This window comes from Acomys minous (genome assembly GCF_964271855.1).
Source record: "Acomys minous genome assembly, chromosome: 8".
In the NCBI taxonomy this organism is placed as follows: domain Eukaryota; kingdom Metazoa; phylum Chordata; class Mammalia; order Rodentia; family Muridae; genus Acomys; species Acomys minous.
The window spans coordinates 78797692-78816917 of record NC_140489.1 but is presented as its reverse complement, the minus strand read 5'-3'; the positions used below and the strand labels follow the sequence as shown (position 1 = coordinate 78816917).

The following is a 19226-nucleotide window of genomic DNA, read 5'->3' as shown; positions in this document are numbered from 1 at the left end:
TGGCAGCATTGCGCATCGGGGTCACCTCGAAGGCTCTGGTCCCCTCCTTTTGCTTCGCTCCCTTCCTAAGGAAAAGGCTTTTCTCTGTAGAAGAAAGCACTTCAGCCGCGTTCAAGCACCTTCAGAGGAGCAGTCTTTTGAGAATAGGGAAACTTTAGATTGGGTCACCATAGCAGGAAAGGAGAGCCCAGATATTTCTCCAGGAGGGGTGAGACGGCAGGCCGGGCACAAATCCACAGCGCCCGCGACGTGGCCACGTCTTCAGAACCGCCCTCGGCCTTTAGTGCTAGCCAGCCGCGGGGACTCCCTGGGGACTAGAGGTTTCCTCTACCTGACCGTTGTTTGGACTCGGTTGTTGACACTTTTCTTGCCTCTTAGCCCGGGCCCCGGCCACCCCCCCAACGGTCCCCGAGGGATCCTGGGCAGGATAAAACTTCACCCAGTGCATCGAAGCCACTTGCCACTGCTGCTGTCACAGTCATATCGCGGGGGGCGGGAGGGGCACTGCGACGGCGGCAGGGACAGTCACCTCTATCTGTTCGTGGTACTGCGTTCGGGTGCGGGGGCGCCGGGCGCGCGCTCCGGCGCGGAAGGAAATCGCCCCTCGTCCTCCACAGAGCAGGGGGGGGGGGAGCTTTGTGGGAGGGGGAGGGAGGCGGGTGCAGGGGCTGGCCGCCAGGGCCAGGTCGGTTTTGAATGGTTCGGAGGACGAATTGTTAGACCCCGCGGAAGGGGGGCCGGGCCGGGGGGAGGGAGGCTGGAGAGCGGAAACTTTCCTATAAAACTTCGAAAAGTCCCTCCTCCCCACGTCAGGCCAATGACACCGCTGCCCCCAAACTTTCCGCCCGCACGGAGGTATAAGAGCCGCCAAGCCCGCAGCCCGCGCCCAACTCTCAGACACCTCGCGGGCTCGCCGGCACCGGCATCGACTGCGCCAGGCCCAAACGGGGCGCGCGTGCGGCCGTCGGGCGCCTTCTTTTTGGACCTCGGGGCCCTCCACACCGTCCCCTCCCCCGCCCGCCTCCCTCCCCGCCTCCAACGCCCTCCCCGCGGAGGTCCCCCCACCCACCCACATCCCGCCTCCTTGCGTCCTCCGGGCCGCACCGCCCGGGCCGGCGCCGAGCGCGGGGAAGCTGGCGGGCTAGGGCTCCCCGCTCCACTGCTCTTCCCCCCGCTCTCGGGTCCGCGAGGCCGCACGACGCCGCCCGCGAGATGATGCAGGACGTGTCCAGCTCGCCAGTCTCGCCGGCAGACGACAGCCTGAGCAACAGCGAAGAAGAGCCTGACCGGCAGCAGCCGGCGAGCGGCAAGCGCGGAGCTCGCAAGCGACGCAGCAGTAGGCGCAGCGCGGGCGGCTGCGCGGGGCCCGGCGGGGCCACGGGAGGGGGCATCGGAGGTGGCGACGAGCCGGGCAGCCCGGCCCAGGGCAAGCGCGGCAAGAAATCAGCGGGCAGCAGCGGCGGCGGCGGCGGCGGCGGCGCGGGAGGCGGCGGCGGCAGCAGCAGCGGGGGCGGGAGCCCGCAGTCGTACGAGGAGCTGCAGACTCAGCGGGTCATGGCCAACGTGCGGGAGCGCCAGCGCACGCAGTCGCTGAACGAAGCATTCGCTGCGCTGCGCAAGATCATCCCCACGCTGCCCTCGGACAAGCTGAGCAAGATTCAGACCCTCAAACTGGCGGCCAGGTACATCGACTTCCTGTACCAGGTCCTGCAGAGCGACGAGCTGGACTCCAAGATGGCAAGCTGCAGTTATGTGGCCCACGAGAGGCTCAGCTACGCTTTCTCCGTCTGGAGGATGGAGGGGGCCTGGTCCATGTCTGCGTCTCACTAGCAGACGGAGCTCCCCACCCCCTCGGCAGGCCGGAGACCTAGGTAAGGACTGGCTCCCGGGATCTTTTCGGGCCAGGCCGAGACCCCCTGGCCACCTCGCCCAGTGTTCTCACTCTTTGCTGCCCTCCACCTTGTCAGACACCTCCACCTAATCCCACCCTTGTCTCTGGCAGGTAGTTTGGTCCCCACCGGAGAAATGGCTCCGGGTCGGGGAGATGGATTGTGCGTACCCTTGAGAGAGGTGTGTGTGTATGCGCGGGAGTGTGCGTGACAAAACTGAGAAAGTCAAGACTAGGGGCCTTGTGCCTGGAGAGCCTGCCCCCCCCCCCCCCCCCGCCTTTCTTCTTAAAAATTCCCTTCTTCTTAAAACAAATGTTTCCAAATTCCACCTCCTCCTTTCCGCCCACCCACTTCCTCTTGCCCTTGGGCTGAAATCCTTCCAGGTTGTTCAGCGAAAATTCTCGCTGGTAGTGATAACAAGGCTTAGTGGTCTTTAGAAAACAGCCACAGAGACATACATACAGAATAACCAACTTTCTCCCTCTGGGTTTTTGCAGATGTCATTGTTTCCAGAGAAGGAGAAAATGGACAGTCTAGAGACTCTGGAGCTGGATAACTAAAAATAAATCTATATGACAAAGATTTTCTTGGAAATTAGAAGAGCAGAGCCCACATTCACAAGAATCAGGGCGTGGGGCACACTTTTAAAAGAGAAAGCGAGGTAGGCCCCGTGGACAGAGATTCCCAGAGGGGCTGCGGCGGCACCTCCTTCACCTCTGCATTCTGATAGAAGTCTGAACAGTTGTTTGTGTCTCCCCCACCCTCTTTTTGACGAAGAATGTTTTATTTTTATTTTTTTTTCGTGCATGCGTTCTCAAGAGGTCGTGCCAATCAGCCACTGACAGGAAAGGCATCGCTGTGGACTTTCTCCATTTTAAAATGGTAACAACCAGAGGAATTTTAACAACACCTTTAAAAATAAAAACGCTGGGATCAAACTGGCCTACAAAACCATAGTCAGTGAATTCCTTTAAAAAAAAAGATACTTCCTCTGAGGGAAAAGAAAAACATAAAATACAAAAGACAACATTCTATTTATTTATTGATGACCCATGGTAAATGCAAATAGATCCGGTGTCTAAATGCATTCATATTTTTATGACTGTTTTGTAAATATCTTTTGTATATTATTTTTTCTGCAATAAATAAATATGATTGAAAATTTTAAGAACTTTAAAGTTTGGTCTATATTTTTAAAACTCAGAAGTAACTTGGTGGTAAATACTTGTTTGTTTAACTCTAGGGGCATCCAGGAGGGAGTGGAGGCACTAATATAAACAAAGATGTGAAAACCTCAAATAAACCAGCTACCAACAGAGACAGCCATGCTATTTAAAGGACAGCTCTATTATTATTACAGCTTGGTTTCAGCGGGGCTAGTTCTTTGGGCAGCAAAAGTTGAACAGATTTGCCATCACCTACCCTCTGCTTACAGTCTGAACTAAAGCATTCCTATAAGCAATGTGAAACCAATATTATTTCCTTGTTAGTGTGTGTTTTCATCCTTCCCTTAATTTCAGTGAAGATTCCTAAAAAGACATATTCCAGTGACAGGCCAGTGTGTTAATGAAAACCATACATACATACATACATACATATTATACTTTGTGTGTGTAGAACATTTAAATTCAGCAGGAGACAGTTGTGTGATTTGCTTACTTCTTGAGTGAATGAATGATACCCAGTGTCAGATTGGTTAAAAGAGAAAAGGATTTGCTATATTAATGTTATTCCTATGGGAAATATGCTGTTAAAATACACATAAGGAATATACAGCTGTGAAGTAAAATAAATAACCAAAATTTTCATATCCTTGGTAACTTCTGGAACAATTACAATTATAAAATGCTACAGCTGTTCAGGTTTCTATGAGTACCATGTCCACACACACCTGAAGCTCTGTAGGGCAAGGACAGATGATGCTGAATTTTTATTTCATTCAGAATATTTCCGGGACAAAAACATAGTTATTGTTTTTTTAACAACTAAAATAGTGATTTTTAAAAATCAGTTTTATCCTTAATTTTTCACCACCTGGATACATTCACATGTAAATAGGAGTGTTCTCAAGCTGGAAATTATTGGGGTGTCTTATTCACAACAGTCACTCAAAGGAGCCCACGTCTCCAGGTAGGGTGCACTTATATAGCTGAAGTAGAGATTGTTTTATTGCCTGAAGCATTTTCTTTCCCACTTCACAAAGCAGTACTGAGTGTTGCCATGATATGATTATAAATTAATTGTTGTGAATATTTTATCCACATTTTACAATTAAGAAGCCTGTAGCATTTGGTTATGTTAAAATATTAGTGAAACCATGAAGAGTTACTGGGCTTCATTTTTCTATTGTTTTTATTTTTTTATTTTTTTGGTAATCATGTTACCTTATAGTGAAAAGAAAAGTCTGTTCTGTGTTGTGTATCTGCGGTGTGTTCATGGATTGATTGTAAGTGTGTAAGATAAAACTGTAAAGGTAGTGCCCTCAAAGGATGAGGGAGAAGACCAAGATGACAATTGTCTCTTGCATGAGTTGTCCCATCCTGTCCATTTCTCGGGCTCTCTTGAGGGAACATCCATGCTCACTAGCTGGTCTGACTATTTGATGTTTCAGATGTCTTGAAGTACAGCAGGACTGAAGTCCCATCGTGGCTGAGAAGGTAAATGCATCCCAATCTCGACACTTGAGAGAAGAGTAGCTCCACACTCACCTCTCTATTTCCACATTTTTTTTCTCTCTCTCTCTCTTTATAAAAAGAAACCGGGGAAAGGAAATCCCATATTGATAGTTATAGAAAAATTAAGGTAATATATTCTGAATTTTCATTAAAATAGACTTTCTTTAAAAGCTCACAAGTCCTATTATTTAAGTGAAGCAACTTGGTGGTGGAAATTGTTTCCTAGGATATATTCAGCTTGCAAGGTTATGTCTGTACTCTCACATCCACTAATGCAACATTGAATTCTCCACTCTGTATAGTAGAGAAAACCTGTTTGTTCACCTCTCCCGTAATCCTCATTTTATTTTACTATTTATTCATTTTATTATAGTTACCTTTGTTTAAACTACACATTGGATAAATTACCCGTTCCACCGTTTCATCACAGAGAGGCTAAATCTTACCATGTAATGCCTGAACTCCTGCCTTAGTTCCCCTACCACAATGCATTGGCTAAGAGGAAGACTTAGCTTAAATGGTCTTCCATCTAAAGAACTGAATTTGTTTTTACTGTGAAAATAGTTGTTAGGTCTTTTTAACTTTCTCTAATTGACAAACCTTCGATAACAGCTGTAAGTGGGCTCATGCACACATTTCCGGGATCTGCGCACACTCACTGTTAAGCAATGCGGATAATTCAGGTACCCAGTAGATCTCTTACCTAAAGTGCTACGCATTAATAAAATAACCTCAAACAGAAATCCATACAACCTGTGTGCTTTCTTCCCACATTCAAGATTGGTACACGCTTCCTGCCCCTGGGGTCTTTGGTCTCATATTCATAAGGGAGCTTTTTAAGGGACACTTGGCCTCTTGCAAAAAAGTAGAGCATTTTGCACATTCCATGGTTTGGCAAAGTCAGAACTAGTTATTTTCTCTAGACCAGTATCAAGTTCTTCTCAGGCATATGATTTCACTTGAAGTCCTGCCCAGGAATCCTTCAAAGTGAGCATTTGTCCTGCTCTCATGATGTCAGGCGGTTTTCCCTGCATCTGTAATTTGAAGAAAAACAAACAAACCTGCGGGGGGGGGGCGGTGCGGGGAACAAACGCCACGGAAACCCAAACAGAACTCGGTGGGGAACCAGGGTCTCACCTGCTTAGGGTGCACCAGAGGGGCACCTACCCAGGCTCCCCAGCGTGGGTGGCAGTCCAACCGGCACTATGGAGAGAGTGTCAATGTCGCTTGCTTCCTGCGGATGGCACGGACCCACGACTCTGGGCCTTTGGCGGCTGCTAGGGAGCCGCTGCGCCAAGTGTCAGCGGTAGCGTGGGGAAGCAGATACAGACACAGGCAAAGGCCCAACCTCAAATTTCCAAAGACAGGCCGGCATTAGTGACAAACCGAGGGTCGGGAAGGGAATCCCCAGGGGCCACTTTTCCAGAAATTTCTGCTAATGTGTCATAAAGAGTGCCCCACCCCCAGCACCAGTGAAAGTAGAAGGAAAGTGCTCCCACACAATGGAAGAAGTCGCCTTCTTCTTTATTCTTAACATCAACAACGCCAGTATTTCTCAGACTCATCTTTGGAAACTGAATATTGAAAATACAAACAGGATTAATTTTCTGTGTTTAGTGGGCAGCAAAAGACAGATCTACTAAACCCGGTTACTGGGTGCAGGGTGCGTTTTCCATTCTCTTTTGTTTCAAGGCCCCAAGACACAACACCACTTAATGTTCTTAGCAAATCAAAGCATGCGTCCTTTGAAGAAGGTGTGTAATTGGAGTTTGAGGCATGTATGGAATTCCCAGATGTCTATAAAGTAACAAGGAGGCTGTGGCAGGTCGCTGGAAGGTGGAGCGAGTTACAATCTCTTACACGCGCGGAACTACTTTTCTCTTGGTTGATAAAGGCCAGAGAGTTAAGCCTCGGGAAAAATCGGGGTGTGAGTATCCGCTAATGCATCTTCATGTACCAGAGTCATAACAGCAAAAAGCACATGGTCAGAAAACCTCAAGGAAAACAGTCAATTACAGTGGGGATTTCGTGGGCGCCCTGCAACAAGATCATTTGGGGTTTGCTGTAGCGAGGCCTTTAGTGGCTTCTTTATTGTTTACGTGGACTATTTTTCTGTTCCTTCTTTTTCCTCTTACCTAAGCTGGCGATTGTGTCGTTGTTTTTTACATGCGATGTAGGCTGAGGCCAGAGGAGCAAAACTTCAGACTAGGAGAGGCGAAAGCAATGCTAAAAGCGTTCCTTCCAGAAGACAGCCTTCTTGGGGGAGGGGAGATTAGGAGCGGGATGAGTGAAATTACATTTCTGTAAAACTTGCAGCCAAAACGTCTACCAGATAGAGGGAGAGCTCCCTGAAAGGACACCATCAGCTACCCACTTTCTGGTTGTACCGAGGACGGTGGGCCAAGGGTAAGATCCAGGCTGACCAAGTGTGAATGTTGCTTACTGGGCAGGTTTTCCTCCGTTGTTTTGTTTTTGGTCTGGAACTGGAATTGAAATAAGACTTTTATTCCTGGATTCAAGGCATTGCCTTCATCTACTTGCTGAGTGGAGCACTACACAAGAGACCTCTGGGTGTGCTGAAGAAAATGGCTTTAGCAAAGGTTGTCACTGGGGGGGGGTGTCATTTTTGGGGGGGAACTTTGACTGAGGGCTAGAACAAAGAATAGCAAGGGAATGGCCACCAAGGCCTGAGGCAGAGGTGAAAGGGACTTGCTGGGGAAGCAAGTGTGACAAGTGAAAAGTTGAGCAGGTACCTGAGGAAGTTTATCTTGCCCAGATGTTAAAGCTTTTATGAAATGTCACGTGAAAAGAACAGATGTGCAAGTTGCAAGTGGAGCCACGCCCTTAAGCACAAGGAAGGCTTGCAGGGAAATCCAGGCATAAATAAGCAACCTCCTCTTTTGAAATATCTCTTTTCTCTCTTAAATATTCACTCGTGGAAAGCAAAGGCTCATCTTAACTGTTTCTTCCCGGCCCAGCATGGCCTTTGTTTCTCCTCAGCTCTCATGTTTTCCTTCTCCACATTCCCCACCTCCCAGGCTTCTCTCTCTTCTTCTTCGCATTTGATCCCGAAGAGGAAAGTATCGGATCTCGGTTTGGAAAAGCTGAAACTAATCAATTGCCTATTTGAAGGGCCAGAGAGTGATAAGAGGAGAGCCGGAATGCCAGGCTTGACAGACCCTAAACCATCAAGATGCTTGGATGGGCTGAAAGATGAGCGGGTGATCCCTCCCTCCTGGGGCTGGGAACTAGTGCTCAGGGGATCCCGGAGTCCACGGGGAAGGGTTTCACCAAGACAAGAGACTGCTTTGATTGAGAAGGGACTCCCCCCCCCCAAGACCTGTGCACATAAGACACTCCCCGCCCCCCATCTTAAAGGGAAGTTTTACCTCTAAACAAAATGTAAAGGAATTAACAGCTTACTTTGTTTGGAAAATGAATAAGACTTCCTTTTCTGTGTTTAAGAGGGATGTTTATGGCAGTGCTTGTTAATGCTAATGTGTGGCCAGGTGAGGATCTCTGTACACAATAAGAGTTTCAATGTTTTCAGAAATGTTTGCCTGCCATACAGTAAGAGTATACAGTACAGTAACGGTGGTATGGCTCTTCTCATAGGTACAATACTGTCCCTAAGCCATTCATACTGTATCTGGCTTATTTACTATGTAGCTTTTCATAGAGCTTTATGCTTTGAACCAAACTTAAAAGGTTAGAGTAAAACTTTCTTCCATAATATTCATTCCAACTTTACTGTCAGGGTATATCTTATTCTTAGAATTTCTTCCAGGCTTTCAGGGAGATGAGAGGTGGAGGGGGGAGGGCGGCGAATCACTGGAAATGGCAGGTCTTTCCATAGCATAGTCTCATATACGTCTAGCCTTAACTAACTGTGATGTATTGCTTTAGAATTCATATCATATTATCTGGCTATAGGCCCTAAACTTCCTGGATTCTGACCCTACAGTCAGATCCTGCCCCCTTTGCATTTGTCTGGTCTTCAAGGAATCATAAGATTGAACCCCCCCCCACCTCAAACGCAAAGCTTTCTTTGGGGGAACCTCCAGGTCTCCACCATAACACTTCTCTACATCCCCCCCTTCCTGTTTTTTCCCCCTCTGCAACTTAAAAGGATGGAGGCTACTGTTGAAAGCACGTGTACCAGAGAACATCTTCCCACTGCAAATTTAACAGTGAGATGAGCTCCTTTAGATTTCTGTAGGTGCTCCACTCCTCAGGGGTGGAGTTCTCCCTCCCTAACAGGATTCTTTAAACCATTCTTGTAAATCCCATGTGTACTTTGAAGGAGATTTCTGTTAGTCTCTTGCTTCATCCCACCCCTGACTCCTCTTGCCACATCCCATCAGCACACACCTTTTAAAACTTCTGAGTTTGTAGCACAGAAAAGAGACCCAGGCTGGAGAAGAATCCTTCCTTTTCCTTCTCGCTCTGCAGACTGAGTGAAATTTAAAACACATCTCATAGATCAGTTTTCCTTCTCTGATGTTAGGCACAGTCCACGACCCGGATTTTCAAATAGCCAGGCAGGAGTCTGCAATATTTAATCCAGCCAGCTATTAAATGTCCTCAGGCTAAATCAGGAACACAAGAAAGAATCCTTACCAGGATAATGATACCAAGAGCAGTTGGGTGGAGGGAGGGGGAGGGGCAAATAAGGGGCAGGCATCTCCTGGAATATCTTTGACTTGAAAAGCCCTGTTTTTAGAATTCCTGTCAAAATAGTAACAAATATAAGAAACATGAAAGGAAAACTCTTTGTTCCAGGATATGGTTTTGATGAAATACTAACACACACACACACACACACACACACACACACACACACACACACGCACACACACACACACACACACACACTTAATAACTGCTTCAGAGACTCCCGCTTTTCCTTTACCTATTAGGGACTAGGAGGGTCCGTAATGTGATCCAGTCCCCCTTCCCGCAGCCTCCTTCTTTCCCCAATTAAGCCAAAACGGTTGTTCTGAAGAGCCCTAGCCTGCGAACTGAAGCTGCTTTCCGTCTCCTAGCTCCTGCTGCAGTACTCGCCATCTCTGCAAAGCCAGGCCCAGGGGACTGGGCCTACAGGGTCTAAACTTCATAAGAAGGCGAACCTTCACCTGGAAGCTAACTTTCCGGGTATCTAGCAGGAGCAATTCTTAGAAAGTAAACAAATGTAGCACCAGACAGATGGTGTTCCCCAAATCCATCCACCACGGCTCCCCACTGACCAGGCCCAACGGTATTTGTTGACTTAATCCTTCGGGAGGGATTGCAACTCCAAACGGGGTTGGGGGTAGGGGAGTAAAGCCAGGGGGCCAGGATCGCCCAAGAAAAACGCAACGGCATTTGGGAAGGGGAGAGGACAACCTTTTAGGCAGCAGGGACCAAGCATTTTGGCAGCCGCATCTGTCATTTGTAGCAGTGGACAGATAAAACCATCCCTGATCAAAGAGGTCCGTTCATAAATCACCTGTAAGAATAGCATTGTGAGGAGTAAAAGACACGTGTCGAGTAATCTCGACTCCGAGGAGGCTCCCCGCCACGCGGTTCCAGTCGCCCCTTCCCGTGGTTTCGCGGTGGCTCCGCTCCCAGCTGGGAATGGGGGCGCTCTCCTTCCTGGCCCTCCCCGCCCCCAGCCCCGCCGCCCCCTGGCCTCCGCCTCACAAGTTCGCTGAGGCCAGACAGGTTCCGGGTTTGAGATTTCCATATGATCTGGACTCTGGACTGACCGCGCAAACAGCAAGGCAAGCCGGGACCGAGTCTTTATTTAACTCTGGGGGAGAGGAGAGACTTAGTCTCTCAAAGTCGAAGATGCTTTCAGGTCCTGTCCTTAGATTCTTCTTCTTTCTACCCTTTCCTACCTCTACCTCCCCCCCCCCAACTGATCTTTATTCCCGGAGAATTCAAATATCCCGTGTTGTGGGCAAACCATGCTCGGAGGGTGAGATTTCAGCGGGAGCTGACACGGTCCGGGAGTGCTCTGCGGTCCGGAATATTTGGGTTTAGAGGTTCAGTATTTCTCACGCAGGTCAGCTGCCTGGTGTCCAGTCTGAGAGTGATCGTTGTTCTAGGCACTAGGAACAAGTTGGTTCTCTGTCTCCCTCCTACTGTACGGCACCTGCTTCCTCTGGTTGACACAAAGCAGGCGAAGGCGAAAGTCCAGCTCCAGCGTTGCTGAGCGTCCCGCCAGCTGTGGAGGACTCCGGGAACGGGTGAGGGGAGGGCTGAGCGGCTGGTGGAGCAGTCCCCAAGATAGGCCACTTAACGAACTTCGTGAATCTGTGCGCAGGGCTTACAGCAACAGACAGCCATCTCCCCCAGCCCTGACACACACACACACACACACACACACACACACACACACACACACACACACACACATCATCATCATCATCATCATCATCATCATCACCACCAGCAGCAGCAGCAACAGTCCCTTGCTTTTCTCCTAGTTTCAGCGCCCTGTAGATAAGCGGGATTCTGCATATAATAGGTGTTTATGATTCTAGAAACTGCTCTTTGATCTGGGATTTGAGGGGTGGAGTGTCTGAAGGGTCTCTAGACGCTTGTCTGATTTGAATGCTTTTCAGGATGATTTATTGCAAAAGGCTCATGTCTGACACTTCCAGATGCCAAAGCTTTCTTACTCGCCAGAAAAGGCAAGGAAACCTGCTTCAAATGGCCACTCGCCAAAGTACTAAGACACCTAAGGTTCCTTCTTGCTTGCCATCTCAAACTGACAGTGTGCTCTGGCCACCTAGGGAAGCCAATAGCCTTCGCTGCCTTCTAGGGAGTCGGGTGGCATCTGAGGTGGCTAAACTATGGCCTGAAACCACCGAAGCAGCCGCCTGCAAAGTTAGGCTTCTGCAGTAAGTCTTTTTTGTGCAATTAGCCACTAGTTCCCCGCCCAGTTGGTGGTTTGGCGTTAATGCGATTTGACCCCCCACCCCCCATGTGAAGTAGGGCAAAAATAAGCCCTCCGCTGGGACCCCAGGCAGTTTCAGCCTCCAGATTCGGCCCGGGGCCGAGTCAGAATGGTTCGAAGTCCTGATTCCCGCGGGGTGGGGGAACCGGCAGCGTCCAGAAGCTGCTCAGGCTTTGGGGGGAGGGGGGGGGGGAGGCGATGTCTTTCGGAAAGCTCCCTGCAGGCTCGGGACAGCGAAGCGAGGCCAGGAAAAATAACCCTAGCGACTCTTTTACTGCAAGCTGCACGGTGAGGTTGGAAAGCTGGAATGCGCACCGCGGCAGGGGGGGCAGGTCAGAGAGGGTGGACGGTTGCTCGGATTTTAGTGGACCCCTAGGGCCAGCAGAGCTGAGTACGTGCTCAAAGCCAAAGGCGGGCCCGACGCTGAGTAGCCTAGAGCGGACGCTTTTCTCTAAGGAGAAGACATTTCCACTGATTTATTCTATGTAACAGATTGGGATTGTGGGGGATGTCTTATTTTGTCATTCAGTGACCAAGGCAAATTAAAGAGGAACGAGCCTTGCAGGCTTGGCTGAGAGGCTTGAGACCTAACTTTGATTTGTGGTATCTGCTGGCAGAGAAAGGTTTACCCCAGAGGTACTCTGGGTGTATGCTAAGGAGTCTTCCAAAATGGGTATCTGCACTCTTTGGGAGAATCTATCTGTACTGATGGGGGAAGAGCTATTCACTATTTGTGGGGAAAATCTCTATTTGGGGCAAACTGCATTATTTGTGGGAATCTTTCCTTCTTTAGGGAATGTGTACTATTAGAAGGAACCTACACTATTTGGGGGAATCTGCACTGTTTGGGAAACAATGCCTATCTGGTCACTTTTGGTGTGGTCTTCATTCTTCCTTTCAATATTAGTGATTTGAAGGTTCATGGGTTGTAATCTTAAGTGGGGGGGGGGTGAGTGGGGAAGGCTTGGTATCCTGGGTGTCGGAGAATACATTAATTCTCTTAACAAACTTATTTTCTAGTCTGTAAACTTTCCTCATCCTCCCTAACATTATAAACTGAGGAACCAGGTATCAGATTTGATCAGTTTGTAGAAAATTTGTCCTGATTGGAGAAGCTTAATTATGGGCCAAAATTGCAGGATGATTAGATCCTCCTATCCATCCAAGGGCAACGGGAGAATTGTTGCAAATAATTGCCTCTATTTTTTAGAGTTTGTCTATACATCAAAAGATCTAGTTCACCTCTTGTTTCATATATATTTATGTGGGTGTGTATATGTGTATATGTGTGTGTGTGTGTGTGTGTGTGTGTGTGTGTGTGTGTGTAGTAGTAGTAGTAGTAGGAGGAGGATTGGGGGGCTGAGGCGTTTATATTCAAGAGCACAGACTCTTTAAAAAAACTTTTCCAACTTCAAACCTATCAAATGTTTAACAGCTGAAGGATATTCATCTTTCGGAGGCTCGCCAAAATGTCAATAAAATTTTAATTATTTCTGAAACATATGGGAATACTTACAATACCCCAAAATGTGATACCAAATATTGATATTAAGAGGAAATTGTATGATACACTTTCATATTTTCTATTCAAGACCTTATATCCCTGAAAGATTCTACAAACCACAGACACATTTATTCTTCCTGACAAAGTCTCTAAAAACATTATGAAAGGCAAGCAAGGTGGCCAACAGGGTTACCTATGTTCTCTGTCCAGAGAAAACACAGTAGCATCCTTATCTATTTGTTGTTTATTTTCTGTAGAAACCTTTCTACCGCCTTTATACTGGCAAAGATCATTTTAGTGCAGAAGGGACAGTGTCCAGTGCTGTGGTCATTTTTGTTGCCATCTGACATAAATTGCCTCTCAATATGCTGCATCTAAACACTCTTTCTAATCTATAATTTTGCCAGGCTGCAAGATGAAAGGACATCAAAAGGTGCTACTAGCAGTTGTTTCTTTAATTGGCTAGAATGAGTAAGGCTGGTGGCTTGGGATGAACAGTGAAATATGAGTAGTCTTTTGATAAGCTACTTGCATTTAAAGGCTGCAGTTTCTTCTCCACATAAAAGTTCCAGAAGACCTTTGAGATTCAAAGCATGGCATTGGAACTTCAACTTCCGGACTGCAGGGTAGCTTCCAGGCTGCTGGTCTGGGACCCAAGAGAGTTGGCTGGCTTCCTTGTTTCTGTTTTAGCTGTCCCTGGAGTTCTCTGAAGTTCCTTGAGTCCCAGGTGATTTTAACCCAGAACAGGCAGGTCCTAGAATCAATCCTGCCTTGGTGGTGGCAGTTCATGCACCTATTTGGTTGATTACAAATAGGCTCTCCATCATTGGAATAACGTTTCTGTTTCCCTCAGTGTTTAGATTCATTTAATTCAGCCATGTAATTTACAGGAAGAGCTAGAAACACAAGTGTTAGAGCCATTTTCCCTAGAATGTTGCTCCTTCCTTTACTAGAAAGTAAAGTTTTCAGATTTTAGGAGGGATAGCACACTTTTGCACCAGAATAACCAGAAAAGCTATTCCCCAAGACTAACTCTCTTTCCCTTCTACTATTAAGTCCTAGGTAAACAGCAGAGATAATGGAATAATTTTAACTGGAAACAATAACTCATATATACTTAACAACTGGCAAATGGTATTTTGAGTACAGAAATGCGTACTAGTCTTTACATCTTTTCATTAGTTCAGAATAAAAGCAAATGTCTTAACTGGAATTAAAGTTTGTCTCGCAACATCTTGAACACATGTACATTTTTGGGTACTTAAAGTTTATTTTGACTTTTTACAGGTTTTGGCTTCCAAGCTTTACTTGAGGAAAGGTGCCCTGAGACAATTATTTTTGCACTAATAAGCCTGATCATCACTAAGAATGCTTATGTATCTAGAGTGGTAGAAAAAGAAGACTTAACTAATATGTGCAGAAAGTGTTGGGCAGGCCATCTGGAGGCTCAGTTTGCCCTATGGAATTATTAAGATATTGGGCAGAACTCAATTCTGAAGTGATTTTTCCCAGCCCATGCAAAGGATCCCAGAGTCCTTTTCTTCCTGTGTTGTAAAGTGCACATTTTGTAAAGTGCAAATCTTACATTCAACATGTTCCTCCAGTGGCTTATGGGTTATGATGACAAAGAACAACTTATAGTGATGTACTGAGTAGCACAGGATAGGACTCTAGTTAAGAAGCTAATGAAGCTGGTAAGATGTACAGTAAGAGATGACACTCATGTAATCCTGCAAAGTGACCTGCTCATTTATCTAATGGTCCAGATAAAATTTTTTAAATCTTGTAGATCCACAGAAATGTTTTTAAAATGTTCAGGACAACAAATATGTCCTGAATGTCTCACCTAGGGCTAAGTCACTTCTGCGCAAAAGTGCTTGTGTAACAGTGAAAGGAGAAAGGGATAATTTGACTTCCTCCTTTCCCCTGGAGGGGGAGACCTGGTGGCACTCAGAGGAAGGACAGCAGGTTACCAAGAAAAGACTTGATACCCTATGAGCATATACAGGGGGAGGTAATCCCCCTCAGTCACAGTCATAGGGGAGGGGAGTAAGGGGAAAATGGGAGGGAGGGAGGAATGGGAGGATACAAGGGATTGGATAACCATTGAGATGTAACAAGAATAAATTAATAAAAAAGAAAGTAAATAAAAAAATAAAAATAAAACAAACAAACAAAAAAACTGAAAGGAGAAGCCTCTAACTACGAATCTCATGCCTCCTGAAGCACCTGTCATGGCTGCCTCGCTTGCTTTTCATGATATGTTGGAGTGGTGCAGAAGATTAGGGGCCTGCTGTCCCTGGAACGACCAACACCGTTCTGTCTTTGCTTGTGGGAATGTGTGTCAAGGGAAGGCCCAAAGCTCTCCTTTGTGTTTGCTGAGTTTTATCTTCTCATCAGCCTGCGCCAACACATCACCCATTGATATCCACTGCGAACCCATAGGTGCTTTAGATGCAGATGCATGCCCAACTCGCTGCTGCAGTTCCTGCACCCTGCTTACCACCAGCACCTGGTGCTCTTGAACGTTTGAACCAACATTAGTTTTATCCTAACAGAAGACCCCTAACAAGGCAGACAGGCCGTAATCCATGTGAAAAGGAACAAGAAGGTCACAGCACTGAAATTCCTGTACCTCTGTGTGCAACAAGTTACATTGTATCAGTCCCCAAATTTATGTTTATAATGAAGACCCAAGGAGGCACAAGTGATGTTTCAAAAGATATTTATTAAAACACCATGACTCAAACATTCATTTTTCCCTTGAGCATTTTATGTTTAAAATAGCTATGAAGCCCATGGCTGTCACTTGCCTACAAGGTCTCTGTTCAGATTAAGTGTAGGGATGTGCTTGGAGGACTCATAGCCTAACCTGCAGTGCAGCATTAATATCCAGCCTTGGGAAATGTTATCCTCAGTCAGTGAGCATTTCTTACAATCATATGTGGTAGCCTTGATACCCCAAAAGCAGTAACTGTTAAGTATAATAAAAAAGGCTAGCTTATTATCAGAACATTTTATTTTTTTATTTTAATTTTTAAAATATATTTTATTAATTTATTCATATTACATCTCAATTGTTATCCCATCCCTTGTATCCTCCCATTCCTCCTTCCCTCCCATTTTCCCCTTATTTCCCTCCCCTATGACTATGAATGAGGGGGATTACCTCCCCCTGTATATGCTCATAGGTATCAAGTCTCTTCTTGGTAGCCTGCTATCCTTCCTCTGAGTGCCACCAGGCCTCCTCATCCAGGGGACATGGTCAAATATGGGGCACCCGAGTTCGTGTGAAAGTCAGTCCCCACTCTTCACTCAACTGGCAGTAAACTTCGAACCCCTACCCAGATCTAGCCAATGGACAGGACTTTCTATCAGAACATTTTACTGTCTGTCAAAAATGCTTCCATTTGATTTTTTTTTTTTTTGAGCTCTAAATAAACTCCGCACATGTGCTTCCTGACCAACCCTGAGCTACCTGCCTTGAAGAATCCATTCCCTCCCCTGGACCAACCATTCAGAGAGTCATGCTTTCTCTTCCTGTACTGTAAGCACCCAGCATGGCTTTGTCACCTCCTAAAGCAAGTGGTCACAAGTAACTAGGCGGCCTATGCCAATCAGTAACTGGGAACACATAAACTTCAGTTATATACTGAACACATGCGCATGCTGTTGTAAAGTCAGGAGTGGTGCCTTAGAGGGTGCAATGGAATTGATGGTGCATTGAAAAGAGGCGTTCTGAAGAGAGTTTCAATTTGACATGATTAGTGTGAATGGAGAAAGCTGCTGCTCCACCCGGACTTCTGCTCTCCCTCTTGACTCCAGAGATGCGGTGAATGTGCATAATTTAAGGCAGGTGGTCCACATAGTGGGCTGACCACAGAGGATGAGAGAGTGTGCATTTGATACCCTGACGGCTGCTCTTTAATAGACTTTAAATAGACTCTGACTATTATTTGGCTTTGGGCTATTACATTTATTTTCACTTTCTTTCAAAGGCTTTTCTCTTTCATTTCGTCATTTTCCACACACTGAAATGTAACCCTGGTCCAATATCACCAAACAGAGGATTTATCTATATTGTCATCAAACTAAATGCAAACGAAATATCAAAGGGGAGCAGAAGGCACAACTATTTTTTGGCTCTTGAATGCTGACAGAAAATGCATGCATTTTTCTTTGCCTAGGTAATAACAACACTTTATTTTTATATAGAGCCTTTCATCTGAGAATCTCAAAGGCCTTTGAGGTGTCATTTGGGTCTGGCATTCTTCATCTGGCTGCCCGGAGTCTCTTTCAGTCAGGCCACTTTGCTGTTGGACATGGTTTCCCAGCAGAGCTGCACTTGGCCCTTAGTACCCAGAGGTCCAAGGGCATTGGGTGTTTCTTGAGTTGATTAAACAAATGACCAGTTGTGACAATTTCAAAACAACCCTGGGAGGAAGATGGGTGGCAGAGGTGATTACTGAATGTGCAGGTGGAACAGTTGTGACACAGGATGGTTAGGTGACTCACCTGAGGGTGTACAGTAGAGCCTTTGTTTCTGTGACCAACAGTAGCCCATGCAGCAGAGCCTGAGCGCGGTGGTGTTTTTCTGACACCCTGCCTACCTGAGTCTTCTCCTTTCTGATTCTTCACTCAGAGAGGATGTAGAGTTGACATGTGAGCGAAATATCTCACTGCAAGGGAGAAAAGGGCAGAGATTTAGGAAATGTAAAAGATTAATCAATACATTTAAATAAACCTAAATTAAAGTAAAAAGGATGTAGTATGAAAATAAAGGGGGGAGTGTGGTTTTAAAGTTGCATCCCTTTTAAATTAGGGAATACTTGTTTTGGGGATGTTAGGGTTTTATTGCTCTTTGTTTCAATTGTTTTTTGGAGACAGAGTCTTGCTATGTAGGCCTGGCTGGTGTGGAACTCAATTACATCTGACCAAACTCAAACATGGGGGTGAGCCTCTAGTTCTGCCTTCTGGATCCTGGGATTATAGGTGTGTACCACTACACCCAGCTGAAGATATTTATTGACATAAGGCCGGAAGCAAAGGCATGGTGTTCTGTCACATTATATGTCATACATATACATCTGAATTTATACATTCATTCATGTGTTTGTGTTAATAATTTTAACTCATACACAATATAATTATTTACTCTTTGCTGCTTTTTGTTTTGCCTCCTGTACTCAAGCTTATTCATTTGCTTCAGCATCATGGTTGTCAGGATGAGGAATTCTGAAGTCTGGACTGTTTCTTCCTGGCATCATTATCGTTCTGTGATTAACTGTTAACTAGTGTTTCATAATTCGGGGTTATTCCACTTAACATTTATGGTTTAATATCCTCCTGGGAAAACACATCATGATCTACATTTAATTTTAAAATTCATGGTGAAGTTTGAGCCAGAGATGTGTACTTTAAATATAAGACAGTCCCAGTACTTTATTCCAATGAGAATAGCTAATAGAAGGAATATGCATACTTTTCATTAAGAGGGCTTCATGCAGAAGGGGACTAGTTTTCATCTGAGCATAATTATATTTTTGAGGGAAAAATTATTAAACCAAATATTTGTTTTTGTTTCCCTTTCCTTCACTTTGTATTTAATTTGAGCTTTTGCATTGGAATGTGTCTTTCATAGTAAGTGATTATTACATGTAGACATAAAATTCTTGAATGATATTAATATCACACATGCTGACACTGTTTTCCCATCACACATATAATTGTTTTTCGGAAGGAGTCATCCTAGACGTGTGTCTCCTAATTTTCTAAGATTAGAAATTTCAGGGCCCTAGCAATGTGACTTAGAACGTTAAGAGAAAGCTCCTCCATGCAGCTCGTGAATCTCACGTGCCTGGAACAGAGATCTCAGAGTGATATGCCACGTCCACTATCTGTGCATACCATCTGAGTCCCCAGCTCTGTTTTGATCAGCTCCAGGAGAAATATGCATAAACAAGCAAGAGTAATGATGAAAACAACTCAAGATCTTGGTCGTCTTACTCCGTCTGAACCTGAGTGTCTAGAGTCTGCTCTGCATTTTGTTGCCATCAGTCTCTCTCATCCTCAAAGGCTTCCATGCTTTGTGCTTCCTCTACATATGGGGAAACTCTAGGGAAAGCAACAAACAGTTCGGCGGGCAACATGAAATAAGGAAAGATGCTTAAGAGCGTGTCTTTATTAGGAAACCTCAGTGTGGGCTTTGTTTTTAT

General features: G+C 45.9%; 1 protein-coding gene and 1 long non-coding RNA gene across 2 annotated transcripts in view; both read left to right on the top strand.

The window, feature by feature from the left end:
* The first annotated feature begins 863 nt into the window (after nucleotides 1-863).
* On the top strand, nucleotides 864-3060 carry TWIST1 (twist family bHLH transcription factor 1). Its single transcript, XM_084792576.1, has 2 exons — nucleotides 864-1871; nucleotides 2387-3060. Exon 1 carries the CDS (start codon nucleotides 1213-1215, stop codon nucleotides 1828-1830), a length of 618 nt encoding a protein of 205 aa, XP_084648702.1. The 5' UTR covers nucleotides 864-1212; the 3' UTR covers nucleotides 1831-1871; nucleotides 2387-3060.
* An 8629-nt stretch (nucleotides 3061-11689) lies between these two features.
* The window catches only part of LOC311603998, a 52137-nt gene continuing 44600 nt past the window's right edge, over nucleotides 11690-19226 (top strand). The window contains exon 1 of the long non-coding RNA XR_014781356.1: nucleotides 11690-11795. This is a non-coding gene — a long non-coding RNA (uncharacterized lncRNA). The remainder of the gene's footprint in view (nucleotides 11796-19226) is intronic.